Here is a 19686-nt window from a genome sequence, read left to right on the forward strand (position 1 = left end):
CACTCAAGAAAGATCTTGGAGTCACTGTGGATAGTTCTCTGAAAACATCCACTCAATGTGCAGCAGCAGTCAAAAAAGCGAACAGAATGTTGGGAATCATTAAGAAAGGGATAGATCAGTGGTTCTCAAAGCCAGGCTGCTGCTTGTTCAGGGAAAGCCCCTGGCGGGCCGACCGGTTTGTTTACCTGCTCGTCCACAGGTTCGGCCAGTAGGAGCCGCAATCGGCCGAACCTACGGATGTGGCAGATAAACAAAGCGGTCCGGCCCGCCAGGGGCTTTCCCTGAACAAGCGGCGTACCGGCTTTGAGAACCACTGGGATAGATAATAAGACAGAAAATATCATATTGCTTCTATATAAATCCATGGTACGCCCACACTTTGAATACTGCATGCAGATGTGGTCGCCCCATCTCAAAAAAGATATATTGGAATTGGAAAATGTTCAGATAAAGGCAACAAAAATAATCAGGGACAAGGAACGGCTGCCGTTTGAGGAGAGATTAATAAGACTGGGACTTTTCATCTTGGAAAAGAGATGACTAATGGGAGATATGATAGAGGTCTATAAAATCACGACTGGTGTAGAGAAATTAAATAAGGAGGGGTTATTTACTCCTTCTCATAACACAAGAAATAGGGACCATCAAATGAAATGAATAGGCAGCAGGTTTATAACAAACAAAAAGTAGTATTTTTTCACACAATGCACAGTAAACCTGTGGAACTCCTTGCCAGAGGGTGCTGTAGAGGCCAAGATTATAACAGGGTTCAAAAAAGAACTAGATAAATTCATCAATGGCTATTGGCCAGGATGGACAGGGATGGTGTCCCTAGCCTCTGTTTGCCAGAAGCTGGGAATGGGCAACAGTAGATGGATCACTTCATAATTACCTGTTCTGTTCATTCCCTCTGGGGCACCTGGCATTGACCACTGTCAGAAGACAGGATGCTGAGCTAGATGGACCTTTGGTCTGACCCAGTATGGCTGATTTTATAGGTTTTTCAGTTTTCAACATGCATTTAAACTTGTTTTACTCATTTGTTTGCTCTCCTTTCTCTCCATAAACTTACTTTATCTTGAAATGATAAAATGAAAAGAGATTTAGACTAAACATAATTCTAACAGATTATATGCTATCCCTGAGATTATCAAAGGGACCTAAGGTAGTTATACATGAGCACTAACTGGAAGCAGAAATTTCTGTTCTGTCAGAAATGCTGACATTTCAAAATTTGTTTTTGTTCACATTTGGAACAAAAAGGCAAAATTCAAGATTTCCCTTGGAACAAAAATTCCAAATATTTCAATTTGGTAACAACAAAATAATTCAATAACATCAAACCAATATCTAGTATTAAATGTAATATTTTATAATTATTATAAAAACCAAAATTAAATTAATCAAATCAATAAAGTCAAAACAAACAAAATTGTCAAAATCAGCACATTCCCATGAAATGGTTTTGATTCGGACCAATCTGCATTCTCCAGTGGAAAACGTTTCAAAATTTTTTTTGACCAGTTATATTAGACACCCAACTCCTACAGCATTTCAGTGAGATTTGAGCACCTAACTGCCTCAGGCTCCTTTGAAAATCCTGGAACATGTCACTACAATGGACCTTTTTGAGGAAATAAAATATAAGAATATAATATAAATTTTAACTGTGCATACACACATCATTCAAGACAGGCAGAGTATTAGGTATTCTAGTCACTGAACAGCTAGAAGTAAAATGACAGATTAGCAAACATAAACAAACATCTTGTGATACTTTGAAATGATGTCAAAGTTCTTAAAAAACAGAGAACAAAAATCAATCCCCTATATTTATGTTTAACTGACTGATTCAAACATCTTGATGTAGAACAAAAAGGGGATATGTTTCATGCCTGTCTCAGCATCTTAATTAAGCCAGCAGTTAGAACTAATGAAAAAGAATTCATTCACTGGGTATTCACAGGAAGCAAGATAAAACTTAAGAGCACCACTCACAATATTGGGCTGCCAGTTAATTAAGCACCAAAAAGTAGGGTCTGCCTCTGGCTAGAAAATATGCATGCTGTTTCCAAACCAAGTCAAGGTTTCCATGTAAACTTTATTATATCCTGCATTTTCGTAGTAGAATATTTCTTTTCGTACAAAAATTTCAGTGGTTAGTAAGATAACTTTTATGGAATAACAAAATAACTAAGATATTTTAAAGTAAAGAGTCATGTAAAAACCACACTGAATTTTGGATTTAAAGGTTTTCAGGGATTACTGATTAATTAAAATGGACACAAACTATCATCAAAAGAACTCATTAGTTCACTTGGTTCCCTTGTTCTGTATCGTATCTGAATCACTACATGTTTCAATAAAAATTTAATAAACATACTCAGTCAATGACAGTGACTCTCTGCTGCTGCTATCTTCCTCCTCAAAACTCTGAATAGCACTCAGGCATTCTTCTATACTGGTTTGAAGAGAGTTTTCACTTTCATCTTTTTTCACATCGAAATTGATCTCCTCCCAGTCAGAACTACAAAACTAATGAAGCAAAAGGAACGTATTAGTCAAAGTGCTGATTTATGTTAATCAAAATTTGCACAGTCAGCTAAAGAGTTACAGAACTGTGTTTCTTCTTACCTGATAAAAATCATATATAACTTGATTTGCAAAATACCATTTCCTCATACCTGGAACGCCGGCCACGGAACATGCTAAAGAGGAATAAAACAAATTTTTAAACATCAAAAGCAATCCATACACGTCCATTCTTCCTATTTCAATTTCATTTTCTTCTTACAAAGATTTTGAATTAAGATTTTTACTTGTGACCTTACTTTACTGCTTGAGTTACTTAAATTTCTAACCCAGTCATATATAACTTTTCAGGTAACTACAGCCATTTTTTTTTTTAAACGAAGATGCTTTCTTTTGGCTATAATTTGCCCTCTGTCCTGGGCAGGCTCTATTTTGGTCATCTGAGGACCTATGTTACAAATACAACCATGTCAGGTAACCTGGTTATAACATAGTTACCCCCAATGTGCTAACAAATGTCCTAATTTGTAGTATGTGCAGAATATTGGGGCTTTAGCCTACAGATATGTTGAAGATCCAGCCTGCACTACAAATTGATTCCATTCCAGACTGGTTGAAACCAACTAATAATGGGGGCAACTGCCTTGTAATCAGTTCCCCCAACGTGGCTGTATTGTAGCATAGGTAAGACATGCATAAAAATTGCAAATCGTGCCACACTAAACTGAATGGTGGTGAATCTGTAGATGGTAAAAGTTACCAGTATTGGAAGGTCATATTTGCATCTTAGTTTTGTAGCAAAACGTGCTTAACATGTACTTTTTAATATGCCACTGTTGCTTACGCATTAGTCTTCTTTTGGTATCACAACTAAAGCCACAGGCACTGAATCATGTGTGAGCCTCTAATTGTACCAAGGATAATGTAAGAGAATTTCTCAGTTTGATTCTTCACAATTATCCCCTCCCACAATTTATGCACATACTTCAGCTGAATCACAACACTCATCAGCATGGCTCAGATGGTTGATAGAATGAGAGAGTAATGTTTTCCCTAAATCAGCAAGCATTGCAGTGACTTCCCTAAAACTGAAAATAACATTGCCAGCTCAGTAGTCTGATAACTCTCTCAAACTGCTTAACTTAAAAGCGGGGTCCCTCCTCATGGCTCATAATCAGCTGTACACTGGAGGTAATGGGCTGGCCGTAAACAAACAGAACATATCCAGATCAGTTAATTATATTTTGTAAAGTAATTAATTCACCCTTTTGCCTAAAAATTAACAAATTACTTTGTTTAGTTGTTTTGAAATCCAGTCATTCCTGACCTACGCATAAAGCTATAGCCATGGTACTCAGTAAGGTCACAATTGTGCTATGTAAGTCACACATAAATGCATCAGCTATCAGAGATTAACAGGTTGATTATTAAGTAAATCAGTAATATAATACTCAAATTAAATAGTGAATTTCAGGTATTGTCAAAAAATACCAGAACAGGCACCTTAGAAATTTGTACAAGTTCATCAGAGGATCTCAAAGCACTTTACAAATGTTCATTACTTGAGGCTCTGAATGCCTCTGCAAGCTTTACACGTTTTACATCCATTAAAATGAACCAAGGCACAAAGAACATGATTATTAATAAAAAACCTGGGACCACAAGTATAATTATGAAGGGCCTGATCATGGGAGATAAGGAGCTCATCACCTCACAGAGTCAGTCCGTAGCCAAGGCACAATGGGTATGACCTGAACAAGGAGTTGCCATGAGCGAGTGCAGACCTGAAGAAAACTCAGTCTGCTATTCTTGCCATTTGACTTTACTGCCACTAAACCACAGTGCCCTGGCTGCTAGGAACAAGACACAACATGTAGATTAATATAGTTTTTGGACAACATTTGCTTACCTGACACTTACTAGTCAAAATAAAAAAAACCTGAGAGGCCACATTTCCTACTGCCCAAAGCCACATACCTTGTATTCTATACAGATTCTTATACCACGCTCATCCATATAGTATTTGAGCACCTTCCAGTAGTAGATTAAGAAATGTGAATAAAATCTGTCACATTTTGTTTCTTCTCTCATCATTTCCCCTTGAGAGAAGTGTGAGTAGTGGAATGCCTTGTGGTAGGGCTTGCTATTTTTTAAGTGTACGTGTCTATATATTTATGTTAAAGACAACAAAATCAAAGAGATGAGCCTTGCCTTAGAGCAGAAGGTGTGAAGTTTGCAATGGTCCTTATTTCAGGTGAAAGTTGTTTCCACAGTCTCTGACTCCCAAGAAAGTACTGTTTCACACACAGACAAGCTTTACCTTTTCAAGTGAAGGAATAGAACAGATAGTATGTACTGTATTTAACTATAATATTGTCAGTGTTCTATTTAATACTTTTTTTATGATGTAGCTTACAGCTTGGTTTTACTGAAAAAGCAGAAAAATAATTTGACTATATTATTCAACATGTTTCACTGGAATTTGCTCAAATACTAGTTAGTGAAAATACTGACAGTGGACAGTTTGACAAGCTCTTTGGAAATTATTACAACTCTCTTGCATGTGTTATGCCCTCTTTCCCTTCCTAGCTTCATTCCAGTTGCTTTCTTCTTTCTTTCCTATGATAAATCATGATCTTTTCTTGAGTTGTCCTCTGTATCCATTTCCCCTTTTCTCCATCCACCCACCTTTTGTGTCTGCCTCTCTCTCATTTTCCCTACATAGTGTCTCACAACAAAAATCTCACTATGTACTTTACTTCTCCTTTTCAACTTATCCCATCAGTCCTTCCACCTCTTTCTCCTGCCCACACTCATCCATAAGGCCTGGAAATTCTACAGACGCCTAATATCTAGAGAACTAAGCCTATTAGCCAGAGAAAAATATGGAAAATAGGTGGGAGAAGGAAATGTGACTGTCCATGGCAATGCCCATCCCGCTCCCCCTTCCCTCCACTAAGCTGCTGGGCAAGGCGAGGAAAATGCTGGGGTTCCTGTCAGAGCGCTATCCCAGGACATTGTTTTAAGGTCCTAGCTTTCATTTCAGCTTCCTGCCCAAAGGTTTCTAAAACACATTAAATCCCCTAAATCAATTGCTAGAAGAGAGAAAAAGAATTCTCTCTGTTCCACCTCATACCCCTGAAACAACTCCTCCTCCTGGCTGCAAAGATGGGTGGAGGTTTTTACCCCCAATCACCTGGCTACTTCCTGCGCAAGGGGAGTCAAGGGAAGACTTCACCATTTCCCAAGCAGCAGCAAAATGAAAGTGACTCTTATTTTTGTCAGTTTCAGTACTGCCTCCTTCTGAACAGCAATGAAAACACCTGTTGTAGCTTGGGAAAGCCACAAGCTGGAGCAGACACTGTGGCTGTCAGGAGTTTTTTCTGGCTAAATCTGCATTGGTTATACTTGTTTCACATTTGGAAGATTTTCTTCAAAAATATAATGGCTAGAAACTTTAATTGTGGATTTAAAAAAAAATGAAAGCACAGATTCTGCAGAGAGTGACGACATTCATTCATTCAAACGTTCCTATTTGCCCGGGGAACACAATTTTTCAAGCCATGGTTAAACAACAATAACCACAATTACATTTGCCTTATATTGCTGTTTGCCACTATATTTACCTGGGAATGTGCTTACATCCTCATTTATAAAGGTTCTACAATTTTCTTTCAGAAGGTTATAAACATTTGCAGTAGTTATACCTGCAAAAAACAAGTTTCTATTAATAGAAAATACAAAAACAATTCCTTCCTTTCTTGCAAACGCCAGAAAACTTGCTAGTTAGCCCAGCAGATCCAGTTAGTCTCAAGTGTCTGTTTAGCAGAGGGTGCCTTTAAAGGATATGCAAAGAAGAGCCTCTTTTGAGGCCTGAAATTTGTTGTGACACATTCAGCCAGGAAGAGAACTCACAAGAGCAATATCATGGGAACTTGCACCTCCCCATCCATAAGAAAGTTCAACTTGCCACAATTTACCCAGGGTCTGGGCAGATTCTCCCTTACTGACAATTTTTAAAATCAAGACTGGATGTTTTTTCTAAAAGATCTGCTCTAGAAACTATTTTGGAGAAGTTCTATGGACTGTGTTACACAGGAGGTCAGATTAGACGATTACAATGCTCCCTTCTGGCCTTAGAATCTATGAATTAATCTACAAATGAAAAAACAAAACCACAAAAAAGCTACCAAGTCACAAAGGGCCTCCTTCTGAGATGTGCCATAGCATAGAACTGTTGCGGGCACCTCTCAGAAGCTAGCCCTTTGTGACTTGGTAGCTTTTTTGTGGTTTTGTTTTTTCATTTGTCGATTGATTCATTTGTCACTCTATACATCGGTGTGACGGTGCACTGCAAACATGACCACACGATGTAAACACCTCACGCCACAATTTTGCAGGTCTCTTTTATCCTCTAGGAAACACGCCCCGCTCCCTTGCCGGCCGGCTGCACGGTGGGATTGTTCCGAAGCTCTCCCGGTTAGGAAGGAATGATGATGGCTCAAAACCAAGCTGTTGCGAGCTCCCGGGGTGGCCTGGAGCGGAAGGCAGCGTGGCGAATGAATGCACTTGTGTGCCCACTGCGCCACGCTCAGCCTGCCCGACACCTGGGGCGCGTCCCACCAGGAATGCGCGCTGCAGGGGAAAACACGCACGACGCTCGAGCCACGACTCGAAGTCTTGACCACCCCAGTGAACTGCGAACAACGCTGGAAGTGATGCCACGGCCCCTCTCAGGGACGCGTCGCCCCGCACAGAGCCGGGGGAGGGGGTCCTAGTCACCCCTTCGCCCGCCCCCCAACGCTTGCAGCTGGTTGTACCCAGACCTCCCCCGACTCCTGTGGCCCCCAGCCGGCTCACCCACTCGGGGCCCACCGCACCAGCGCCCGCCCCCGGCGAGAGACGCCCCTCTGGCTGTGCCTGGAGGAGCCGCACCGGGCGGCGCACGACACCGCGGGACGCGAGCTCCTCGCCCCGGGGCTCTCTGGCCACCCGCGATTCCCGCTCGCCGGCACCTGCTACGCGCTCAGCGCCGCCGGCCCGCGGGGCTCTCCGCTCCTCCCAGCTCACGAACAGCAGGTACCGGTCCATAGCCGCGGCCGGGCGCCTCCGCCCGGGGGGACGCTCAGCAGCCAGCGCCGGCCGCTCCCGCCTCCAACGCCCCCGCTTCCGCTTCCCGCCGCCGCCGGGAGTCGGGGCCGGGGCCGGGTCCGGCAGCGAACCCGCTCCCCCGGCGCGCCGCTCGTCCGCCATGGCTAGCTACACCAAGGCGGCCCAGGTGAGCGGGCCCCTCCGCGGCCCCGGGCAGGGCTCCTCGCCGGGTGAGGGGACGCGGGAGCCCACGGGCCGGCCGCTGAGGCGGCTCCTCTCAGCGGGGGAGGGGAGAGCGCGGGCTGCGCCCCTCACTGGCTGCGTGCCCTCGGCCTGGTGCCTCCCTTTCCACCTCTGCGGGGACTGGTGCCTCTGCGGGGCGGGGAGCGGGGCCCTCTCCCCAGGAGCTGTGTTGTCCCTGCCCTACGGCGCAAGAGCCGGCTGCGGCCTCCAGGCCGGGGCGCTTCCCGGGGATGCGTCTGGCCTGTGGAGGGCGGCAGGCCGTGGGCTGCAGAGCAGGGAAGGGAAGGGCTCTCTGCATTTCCCTAGCAGTTTTCCCTGCAGGTAAAGCCTCCACGCGTTGCTGTATTTCCCCTCCCTGGAGAGAGGAGTAAAGCTCACCGTGCCCACGTGGGGCAGCTAATTTTGTAGGGCAGCAAGTAACATGGCAGGTACAGAAAGGAAGGAACAAACATAGGCTTCAATCTTGCAAACGCTTCGGCCGGGATTCTGCCAACAATCGGGCACCTGTCTTGGGACAGTAGTAAAATTAAGCTTCTGCATAAATGTGTGCAGTAGGCGGTGCCTAAGTGTCTGCAGGATTAAGTAAAGTGTGTAAATGTTTGCAGGCGTAGAGTCAACCGATGGAAGTCAACAGAACTATTCCTGCTGATCCTGCTCTTCACTAATGAAGTGCTTGCAGGATTAGAGCTGTAATTCTTCCATTTAAAATTGTGTCCGTCGTCCCCTCCCCCCCCGATGAAAGTAAAGAAAGCAGTCAGAATTATGATGGCCTATAACTCTTATTATCTTGTTAGTTAGCAATAATTTATAAGAGGACATGTAGATTTTGAAAACAATACCAGAAAGTGGAAAAGACGTCTAGCTATTTCCTCGTAGCATTATCACTATTGAAGATAATTTATACAGCACTTTACAGTTTCCCCCACCCTTTCTTAAAATCTTGGGGAAATATAATCGGACATTAATGTTTGTACAGTATTTAGAAACAGTGATTAAAGTTTTTTTCCTAAAAATTAATTTATATATTGGTTAAAAATCATGGTAGTTAATCTCTAAAATATCTAATGTATTTTCTTGTAAATACGTAACATGATTGTGGTTTTGTGGAGTTATTTAGGCCGAGTGTATTTATTTTACTACATTAACTACAACTTTGTCAATCTTCTTTAGCAATGGGCTACCTTTGCCAGAGCCTGGTATCTCATAGATGGAAAGATGCAACCACCCGGAAAACTTGCAGCCGTGAGTGTAATCAGACTTCAGGGGAAGCATAAACCTATGTATCATGCACTAAGTAAGTATTGTAGTAAACTGAGGAAAGCTTGATTTCCTTCGCTTGTAAGTTTCCTTTTCTTTCAGTTTCATTAATCATATTTTTTTTAAGTTTTTGTGTTTTCTGTATTCTTTACAAACTTTAAGACTCACCATTTTGTCCCCACCTTCATTTTTTTTCTCCCTGAGGCTTTATGTCACTGAACTATTCTTCCGTATAAAGCTAGGCTGTGTATTATTTAATGCTGAACAATTACGTTGCAGTAGCACTTATAGGTAGAGTGACCAGACATCCCGATATTTAGTTGTTTGTCCCACGTCCCGACTGATGTATGGTCGGGATGCCATTTGTCCTGATATTTTGCTTCGGCAGCACTCCGACTTTTTTTTTTTTTTGCTTGGGGCGGCAAGCCTGTGGCTGCCCCACCATGTGTCCCAATATTTTGTTCTTGTCATCTGATCACCCTACTTATAGGTCTCATTTTTCTAGATGGTGTATAAACACATGGTCCCTGGCCTAACTATGTTTAACTGTAAGCTTCTCTGGGTAGGGATTTTGTATCTTCCTGTGTGTTTGTACTGCATCTAGCATAATGGAGTCATGAATCTGGTTTGAGGCCTCTGAGCAACTTCTGTAAAACAGATAATAATAGTAATATTCCCTACACTGTGCATCATGTATGGAAGCAAATGCCAGTCAGCTGTGAAAGAATGGAAGAGGAGAGCGGAGTCTAACATGCTAAGCCAATTCCATCAATGACAATCCTCTCTGCATGAGGATAAGTCTGGAGCTTTGCCAGTATGTGATTCGTTGAAGAGAGGTGGGCTAAGGCAGAGCACCAATGCTCTTTGGAGCTTTTTGACTTTTAAACCACTGAATCTTCCAGCAGAAAAAACATTTCTTAATATAATTAAAAATCTAATTTATATTTATTTTGGCACACCTGAAGTCACCAGTCAGCTGCCTTTCACAAAGGGCCTGAAGTTTATGGAGAGACTCTTACTGAATTCAGTGGATTTTGTATCAGGTCCTTGATGCTGTGCAGTCTGAGGATCCAATTCTGCAAAGAGCCCATGTGGGTAAACACCTACACCTATGTGAAGGTTCCCATTGCCTTCATTGTGGCATTGCACAGGCAATGAGAGGATCTGCCCATGTGGAGCAACTTGAAGAATTAGAGCTAATGTAGACAGTATTTTTGTTCTTACTTGCTTTTGCTTTTTTTTTTAAACAGATGTGTATCAAGTTTTACTTTTTTATCCCACTCCAGTGGAACGTTTAAAATATATTCCTAATTATAAATTTACTAGTAGCTGCAAGCCTGTGCTGTTGCATGGGTATGATTTGTAAAGTTGTGTGTAAAAAAAGCAGAAAATAGCTGGATAGTAACAGACTGCGAATCTGGTGATATTGTAAACAAAAAACCATGCTTATACCTGTTTCTATCGCTTCACACTGACTGAACAGAAATGCTAGGCTTCTGAGTGATGTTTGTGGTTTTTGTTGTGTGTGCTGGTTGGGTCGATTTGTGTGTAGTTCTGGGAGAGTTGTGTGGATTTCTGCAGGTGCCAAACGAGGGTGTGAGGGCATTGATGGGCTACGTGTTTTGGGGATTGTCTTGATTTGTATGGATGGCAAATGGAGGGTATACTGGAGTGTGCAGTCTTCCTTTTACAACCAATGAAATTGTTGTATGCAAATTAGCTGTAGATGGGGTGGTGATTGGTTGAGTCTCATTTGACATCACAGTGGTCTAGGACTCTTGGCATAGTATAGATACATGCATTAGGCCATGTCTACAAAGTTTTGCTGATGCAAGTTTCATTGGCATACATAGAATCATAGGACTGGAAGGGACCTTGAGAGATCATCTAGTCCAGTCCTCTGCATTCATGGCAGGACTAAGTATAATCTAGACCATCCTGACAGGTGTTTGTCTAACCTGCTCTTAAAAATCTCCAGTGATGGAGATTCCACAACCTCCCTAGGCAATTTATTCCAGTGCTTAACCACCCTGACATCCGCCACAGTTAGTATATCGCTTGTGCGTGTACGTATTTGGCTCCTTGCATTGGCGCTGCTTGTACTTACCAGGAGCGCTTGTGTTGATGCACAGTGCAATGTACCCTGGGTAAGTATCCCAGTGTGCAGCCTGCCACTGTTGAGCACATTGTCTTTTGCGTAGTTTTGGCAAAGCATGGTTGGCGAGAAAAGACTCATGCAAGGGTGACTGGGAGCAAGGGGTCAGCTTCCCATAATGCAGTGTTCTCCATCCCATAATATCATATCTATCCCATAATTTTTGCACCTATTTTCAATTTCCCACAAACCTGCACGGGACTTGTCACTGTCTGACATCTCTGACAGAAGTATGGAGCCTGTACCACTCTGCACTATTGTCATGGGCGTTTCAATCGCAATACACACAATCCTCTGGTATTTGCAAAGCTGCAAGAAGAACCACAAGGAGCACAGTTTTCTGGTGATCAGTTTGCTGTGGGACATAGCGAGAACCAATTCAAGGTTGTTGGTGGCATTTATGGAGTAGCTGGAAATGGTGGAGTGCCACTTCTGGGACCGAGAAATGAGCACTAACCGGAGGGATCCCATCGTAATGCAGGTTTGGGATGACAAGCAGTGACTGCAGAACTTTCGGATGCATAAGGCCACGTTCCTTGGATCTGTGTGCTGAACTTGCCATAGCCATCTAATACAGGGACCCCAAACTGAGACCTACGCTAACAGTGGAGAAGCAAGTGACAATCACACTGTGGAAATTTGTTATGTCAGATTACTACCAGTCAGTGGGAATTCATTTTGGAGTGGGAAAATCCACTGTGGGGGCCATTACCATGCAAGTGTACAGGACCATTAATAGTCTTCTGCTACGCAGAACTGAGACTCTCAGCAATGTGCAGAATATAGTGGATGGCTTTGCAGCTGTGCGGTTCCCAAGCTGAGGTGGAGCAATAGATGTGACACACATCCTTATTTTGGCTCCAGAGCACCTTGCTACAGAGTACATCAACAGGGCTATTTTTACATGGTTATGCAAGCTCTGATGGATCACCGGTGATGCTTCACTGGTTGGTCAGGAAAGGTGCATGCTGCTTGCATATTTAAGGACACAGTACTCTTCAGAAAGCTACAAGAAGGAGCCTTCTTTTCTGACCATGGATTACCATTGGCGATGTTGAAATGCTAATAGGGATCCTGCCTACCCTGTCTCTTGAACCTGTACCCGAGCCATCTTGATAGAACCAAGGAAAGATTCAAATACAGGCTCAGCTGACACAAATGACAGTTGAATGTGCTTTTGGTAGATTGAAAGGATGCTGGTGGTGTTTACTCACCAGATTGGATCTCAGTGCAAAAAATATCTCAATGGTTATAGCTGCCTGTTGTGTCCTGCATAATATTTGTGAAACAAAGGGGGAAACTTTGCTGTGGGTGTGAAGGTAGAATGGCTGTCTGCTGAGTTTGAACAGCTATCAGATGAGCTGTGTGCCTTAGAGAGGCTTTGAAAAAGCAGTGAGCCCCAGGAATGTGCTGTAGTGTACTGTGCTCAACCTGGCGTCGCAGTTTGGGTCTTGTTTCAGAATTGTCGTGCTTGCTGCATATCTGTGCATATATCACTTGACAGTGCAAGCTGGGATGCTTCCTGTACAGTTATGACTACACTGTTTGTCACTGATCCTATTGGTTGTGAGTATACCAGACCACTACTATCACTGCCAGGAGGCATTATACACCATGTGTTGTAAACTAATAAAGATGAATAACTTTCAAAACAAAACTTTCACTTATGAAAACAGCTCAAAAAAAAAAACACTTAAGTTCTTCAGCTTTAACTTAAAAAAATTTAGGAACCTTAGTAAAGAAGAGGAAGGAACATTGATGTCCTTTGTAGCTACACATACATCAGCCGAGGCTCTCACAGATCAGTGTAAGTGAAGCTGTGGTTGTCCAGGCCTTTCCCTGGTTTACATGGGTAGGAGTAGGTGTGCAGGCCATGAGGAAAGCTGAGGGGGGTATAGGGAGGCGCTGTGTTTCAGTTCTCCACAGAGGGCAAAGGGCGTTGAGCCCTGGATTGTTGAACCTGGAGATCCACAAGAGTCTGCAGCATCTGAGTTGGCTGCCTTTCCTGGTGCATCTCCCTCTCCTTTTCCTGCGTCTTTCTCCTGTTGCACTTTCCTTCTCCTTTCGGTCTGCAATATTCACCCTCCAGGTCCTCTGTTCAAGGTCTGATGCAGCACTGGCTTGCAGGATCTCACAGAACATGTCCTTCCGCGTCCTCTTTTTTTCCTCTTCCTTATATGGGTCAGTCATTCCGCTGGTGTGCAGGGGGAACCCGTCAAGGCTGCATCAGCCTCAGCTACAGATAAAACACACAGAGGTACTATTGTCAGTATAGTAGGAATGGAAAGCGAAATTTAAGATTCAGAACTTCCTGTCCACCCCCTTTCTGTTGCTCTCCTGAAGTGTTTGTGTTTATTGACACTTCTGCTTTGGAGTGCTTGTGCCCACTGCCACTCTCAGCTCAAGCCATTGTGAGTATGACCTGCCAGGGGTGAGGAAAACAAGGAGGGAGTTGCTCGGTTGCATGAAACTTAGTATAGTGCACTGGCACTGAATAACGGCACCATTTTCCACAGGAGGTGGTGATTTTTAGCTGATATCTCACTCCTTAAGGTAACAAATGCAGAGAAAGCACAGCTGCTGTAGCATCCCGAAGTCACCTGGAACCATATGCCACTATCCTGTTTACAGCAATGGTGCCTGCCAAAGTAATCACTGTCAAGGTTCCTTCCCCACTCTGAACTCTAGGGTACAGATGTGGGGACCTGCATGAAAAACCCCCTAAGCTTATTTTTACCAGCTTAGGTTAAAACTTCCCCAAGGTACAAACTATTTTACTTTTTGCCCTTTGACTTTATTGCTGCCACCACCAAGCGTCTAACAAATATATAAGAGGGAAACAGCCCTCCTGGAAAAGTCTTCCCCCCCAGAATCCTCCCAAACCCTACACCCCTTTTTGTGGGGAAGGCTTGATAAAAATCCTCACCAATTTGCATAGGTGAACATAGACCGAAACCCTTGGATCATAAGAACAGTGAAAAGCAATCAGGTTCTTCAAAGAAGAGTTTTAATTGAAGAAAAAGTAAAAGAATCACCTCTGTAAAATGAGGATGGTAAATACCTTACAGGGTAATCAGATTCAAAACATAGAGAATCCCTCTAGGCAAAACCTTAAGTTACAAAAAGACATAAAAACAGGAATATCCATTCCATTCAGCACAACTTATTTGATCAGCCATTTAAACAAAACAGAATCTAACGCATATCTAACTAGATTGCTTATTAGCCTTTTACAGGAGTTCTGACCTGCATTCCTGCTCTGGTCCCAGCAAAAGCAACACACAGACAGAGAGAACCTTTGTTTCTCCCCCCCTCCAGCTTTGAAAGCATCTTGTCTCCTCATTGGTCCTTTTGGTCAGGTGCCAGCGAGGTTATCTTAGCTTCTTAACCCTTTACAGGTGAAAGGGTTTTTCCTCTGGCCAGGAGGGATTTAAAGGTGTTTACCTTTCCCTTTATATTTATGACAATCACCGACTGGCATGGGAAAGTGGCCCATTGCAGAGGAAGAAATAAGGTTGCCAAAGCCTAGAAACCTTCGGGAAAGGATTGCTGAGTACCTCCATGGAAGTTTCATCGAGATCTCTCAGGAGGATTCAAGGTACATCCCTGTGTTCATAAACAAACTGCTCCACATGGCCCCCACCCCACCTTACTCTTGAGGAGAATGAAGAGCAGATAGCAACTTTACCTCTCTTTGTTGTACCGCTACCTCTTGTAGTATGAATAAATTAATGAAAAGTCAGTAGCTGTGTCCTGCTAATTTTGGGGTGCCATCACTGTAATTGGAAATTTATTTACACATTTACCCAAAGTTCTTTCCTCTGTACTGTGCTTGCCCATGCTCGATTGCAGGGACTGGCTGGACTGCAGTGATATCAACAACAGTTCCTGACGCACAGCACAGCTGAACCCTCCAACACCTGTCTCCCATATTCCTCATCAACCTCCTCATTGTTCACAGCAGCAGCCTGTGACTGGAGCTCCTCACAGGTATCCACGTGGTTTGCAGCATGGTGGTAGGGTCTCTGCCAAGGATGGCATGTAGCTCTTCGTAAAAGTGGATGGTCTGCGGGTCAGCATCACATTGATTGTTGGCGCCTCTGACTTCCTGGTTTGTGTGCTGCATTTCCGTGGCTTTCACGCAGCACTACTGCTGGTCCCTGTCGTACGCCTTCTACTGCATCTCCTGAGCAATCTGCTGATAGATGTTAATGTTTCTATGGCTGGTTCGGAGCTGTGCCTGCACATCCTCTTCTCCCTACAGGCCCAGGAGATTCAATATCTTCTCTCTGCTCCAGGCAGGTGTGTGTCCAGAGCATGTAGCCGACATAATCAGCTGGGCCGTTGCACACATGAACAAAGCAGATAGAGGTGTGCTCACCAAGCTGGGCAATGAGGAAAAGGCATTTCAAAAATTCGCAGGGGTTTTAAAGGCAGAGTAGGGGGCTTCTGAAATGTATGATCCCTAGATAGAGGAGTTAACAATTGTGACCAGAGTGGTCCGTGTTGGGCATTGTGGGACAGCTGCTTGAGGACTGTTAGGGTAACGCACAGGTAACACAGCATCTACACTCGTGCTACATCAACCTCCATACATAGACCATGGTTCAGTGCCACTCAGGGAGCTGGTGTTGTATGCCGTCATAATGGGCCACTTTACATCTGTGGGAGATAAATTTAATTGTAGACTTGTGCACAATTACGTCAACATAGGGTGGCTTACGTCAACCTACCTTTGTAGTATAGACCAGGCTTTACTGTAGCTATATCTCATGGGTATAATTCAAAAAGTAAAAACAGCTAAGAACTTAAAAATTGGATGGTAACAGTCAGCAAAACTTGGTGATGATTCAGCCTGGTGATATTCTGGACAAAAAGAGCCCTCAATTATGCTGTAGCTGTTTCCATCGCTTTATGCTGCCTCTACAGATGTTTTAGGCTTTGGAATGAAACACACACAGTGACGCTCCTGGAATCTTCTTATATAAATTTTGTCTACAATCTATTGTGATTATACCTTACAATGCTAAAAGAGATATTAGAACAACAAATATTTATTTTTTTAATTTTTAGTTTGTGCATTTGACAACACAATATGGCTGCTTGTGGTTTGGCATCATTGTTTTACGTATATAACTGTGCAGTTATAACAGAGAGAGAAACGTTTTAACAAATAGCAAAATATTATTGTGAAACCAAAATAATGTGAAAGTGAGCATAGGGGCAAGTACAGTAACTGACACTACTTTTTAACTTTTTTTTTTAAATTGACATTAAAATACATCAAATTGGTTGTCTCTTTACGTAAAACACATGACAAAATTGTTCATTAAAAGCTACTTCCTTTTCAAGCAGAATTTTCAAAATATACGAATAAAATGTTTCTCATCTCTTTTTTAAATAAATTTCAAATATCTATTTTAATTTAAACCAAAAGATTTGTCTCCCTTCCAAACAGGCTGGCTAATCTGCTATACAGGCATTACTGTTTATTTCTGTTACTATAGCACTTATGAGCCATAGTCATGGATTGAGACCCGATTGTGCCAGGTAGTTGTACAAAAAGATGGTCCCTGTCCACAATGCTGAGATTGTGACATGGAAAATCTTTCCATGGCCCTTGTGCAAATTATCACAAAGATTTAGTAAGGCTAAAAGAAACACTGACACTTTCAGCCTTGTGTGCGCGCTAAGTTCAGAGTCTTTTATTAAATATGAATCTTTTGAGTTGAAAACCCTGTGTTCCAAAACCTTATCTGTATTGCTATAGTTTGTTGATATTGTCTTTGAAATAACAAATCTAATATTGGTTGAAGCTGGGTATACATTGTTTCACAATTAATTTTCATGTGAAAATTTAGATTAGTTATTATTTTTCATAGCAGAAAGTATAACTTACAATGTGATTGTAGAAGTGATTTGAATAATGTGAATTTTAAAACTGCAAAACATCTTTTATCCACAAGATGTCACTTGAGACCAAACTTCCCTGAAAATTAATGTTTTTGATCATTCACTGCAAAAGATCATTCAACTTCACATTCATTCAATTTTTAACTTCTGGGCAGGGAAGAAAGGTTGTTTCCAGAAGGATTTTATTTGGTTTGCTGCTTCTGATGAAACAGGTTAAAATCTATTTAATAAAATAACAGTACTTTTAATCTGTAAAGCACCACTTATACAGTATTGCACACAGGATACTGTATTTAATACATTCATTTATTATTTAAATAGCTTTTGATGTAGTTTCTTGAACACTGTTAGTTTTTTAATGTGATTGTGTTGTTTCTGGAGGCTAGTGCGGGTGAGAGATAAGTAATCTGTAAAAGAGCAGTGTCCGTATGGATTTCCATTTTGCATTGTTTATTGCTTCGTGATGCTGGAAGTGCAGACTATTGTTTTTTAAATTATTAACATAGTTCTCAGAACTCTGAGATTTCAATATTTTAAATGGACTAAAACTGAATTTTCTGTGTAATGCTTCTGTTCAGTAAAACTTTTCTATTTATTTGTTTGTTTTTCCAAATATACTGAACTGAATTCCAACTCAGAGGGAGGGAAGAAATTTGATTTCATGTAAACTTATCTTGCATTTAAGCTGTGAACAGTGGTATACTTTTTCCGCAAATTTCAAAATTTTAAATAAAATTATACCACACACATTACACCAAGCATTCAATATCATAAGAATATTGATCATATTCACTGTACTTTTGTTCCCTCAATTGAAGTTAAACATTGATACTTAATTGTTATTAAAACTTCTTAGAAGATTAAATAAATCTAACAAAAGCAATTAAAGGAAACCAAAATGCACTTGGTAATTTACTGTGTTGGAGCTCAGCACAACTACCTTAATGTGGATAATTATTCTTCACCCCTTGCAATAAAATGCTGATCAGCCTTTAGGGTGAAAACTTCAGGAATTCCTTCAGTTTGTAATATTTGGTACTTATAATGGTTAGGAGAAAGAGTTAAGACTTATCATCTGAAAATGAACACAAAGTTTGGCATGTAGATTGTTAGTTTTGTAAGCTAATAAGTGGCAGACTGACTCGTGATGCTAGGCAGATGTCAGGCACTTTATTAAATAAAGAAGAAAAACCTAAGTAATGAATGAAGATTAAGGTCTTGGTCTTTTCTTTGGGGTCTGTGTGTGTGTATGTTTATTAAGAAATATTAATTAAAAAAACTTAAAATATGACAAATCGATATATCATGAGAACAGCCAGAAAATATTTTTACTCCAGTACAGTTCATTGGGTCTACGCTGCAGGAGCTATGAACAAATATTGAGCTTAATTGTGCATACAGAACTGTTTTCCCTTTTTAACACTGTTGAACGAGGCCACCTCTGAAGTGTTACAGGAACAGTGCATACTATTTAAAGACAAGAAGCAAAGAATACTGTGTCCAACTGAAAGTGCAAGGGATTCCTGAGATATGTATGGGCTTGGTCTTTCCACAGAGTTGCACTGGTTTAACTAAAGGTGTGATGTGTGAACAATGTTAATTCTATTTAAATCTGTTTATGCTATCATGTAAGCTAAACACATATAGGCCAGTTTTAAACCAGTTTGTGTGTTCACACAGGATTTTTCACTGAACAAAATCAGCTTTAAACTGATTTTAGATTTCTTTGTTTTTTAAAGCAACTTCTGTCATAATCAAGACCTTAAACAAATAAATAAACAAATTACAAATTGGGTTATTATGTCTACTCTAATAAATTTTTTCTTTGGATTTTTAATCTCTAATCCAAAGGTTGGCACCTCCAGTAACATACTGGAGCATTGGTTCAATATTGGCTCAAATGGTAGACTGACAATTATTGAATCGCCTAATGATCCTGTTTAGTTTGTGAGATCAGACTTACTCATAGGTTATAAGGCTGCAGGTTCATGAGTATTTGGATCTGTAGGAGAGTGGAAGTGCAGCTGCTAACAGAGAAAACTTTATCCACCAGGCACAGCACATGAAACCATCAGCATTTTAGGATAAAATCTGACAGAAAAATGTAGCTGCTGATGTCAAAGATTTTCTCCATCAGCAACTGCTGGTGCATAAACTTTCAATTTTGAAGAATAATTGCTAAAAATTACCTTAAATCCATTTTTCCTCCCAAAAACCTACAAATTATACCAGATTTCCTCAGAATTCACCTGCCTTCCATATTTTGTGTAGATAGACAATACTTGTAAAAGTGATCAGTCAGCAATGAAAGGTCACATAGATTTTCTGGATGTATGTAGTAAGGATTATACCTTTGGGAGATCTTCCCCCACAACAATGTTTGTTTTGCATTATCAGTTTCTTCAAATATTAATTACATTTTTATTATACTTTAATATGGCACTTAGACTAACTGGTTAAATCTCAATATGGAAATGAATTCCAGGTGAATGATC

At 41.5% G+C, this 19686-nt stretch overlaps 2 protein-coding genes across 13 annotated transcripts in view; one reads left to right on the forward strand and one right to left on the reverse strand.

Annotated features, from left to right (window-relative positions):
* Positions 1-7800, reverse strand: part of MTBP (MDM2 binding protein) — a 60625-nt gene extending 52825 nt beyond the window's left edge. For 8 of the 10 annotated variants that reach the window (XR_012157102.1, XR_012157100.1, XR_012157103.1 and 5 more), the window contains exons 1-4: positions 7548-7800; positions 6159-6239; positions 2635-2708; positions 2384-2535 (exon numbers count right to left, since the gene is read on the reverse strand). Coding sequence is in view for 6 of the 10 variants with exons in the window: in XM_073330236.1 (XP_073186337.1) it covers positions 2384-2535; positions 2635-2708; positions 6159-6239; positions 7548-7785 (545 nt within the window). In the remaining 4 variants the exon portion in view is untranslated. Of the gene's footprint in view, positions 1-892; positions 1078-2383; positions 2536-2634; positions 2709-4743; positions 4853-6158; positions 6241-7547 lie in introns of those variants that run through there. The other 2 variants (XM_073330240.1, XM_073330241.1) reach the window with 2 other exon arrangements.
* MRPL13 (mitochondrial ribosomal protein L13) overlaps positions 7701-19686 on the forward strand; it is a 51559-nt gene continuing 39573 nt past the window's right edge. Inside the window, exons 1-2 of one of the 3 annotated variants that reach the window (XR_012157104.1) lie at positions 7701-7810; positions 9037-9160. Coding sequence is in view for 1 of the 3 variants with exons in the window: in XM_073330242.1 (XP_073186343.1) it covers positions 7784-7810; positions 9037-9160 (151 nt within the window). In the remaining 2 variants the exon portion in view is untranslated. Of the gene's footprint in view, positions 7811-7978; positions 8188-9036; positions 9161-19686 lie in introns of those variants that run through there. The other 2 variants (XM_073330242.1, XR_012157105.1) reach the window with 2 other exon arrangements.

Source organism: Lepidochelys kempii, chromosome 2 (assembly GCF_965140265.1).
Source record: "Lepidochelys kempii isolate rLepKem1 chromosome 2, rLepKem1.hap2, whole genome shotgun sequence".
Lineage (NCBI taxonomy): Eukaryota > Metazoa > Chordata > Testudines > Cheloniidae > Lepidochelys > Lepidochelys kempii.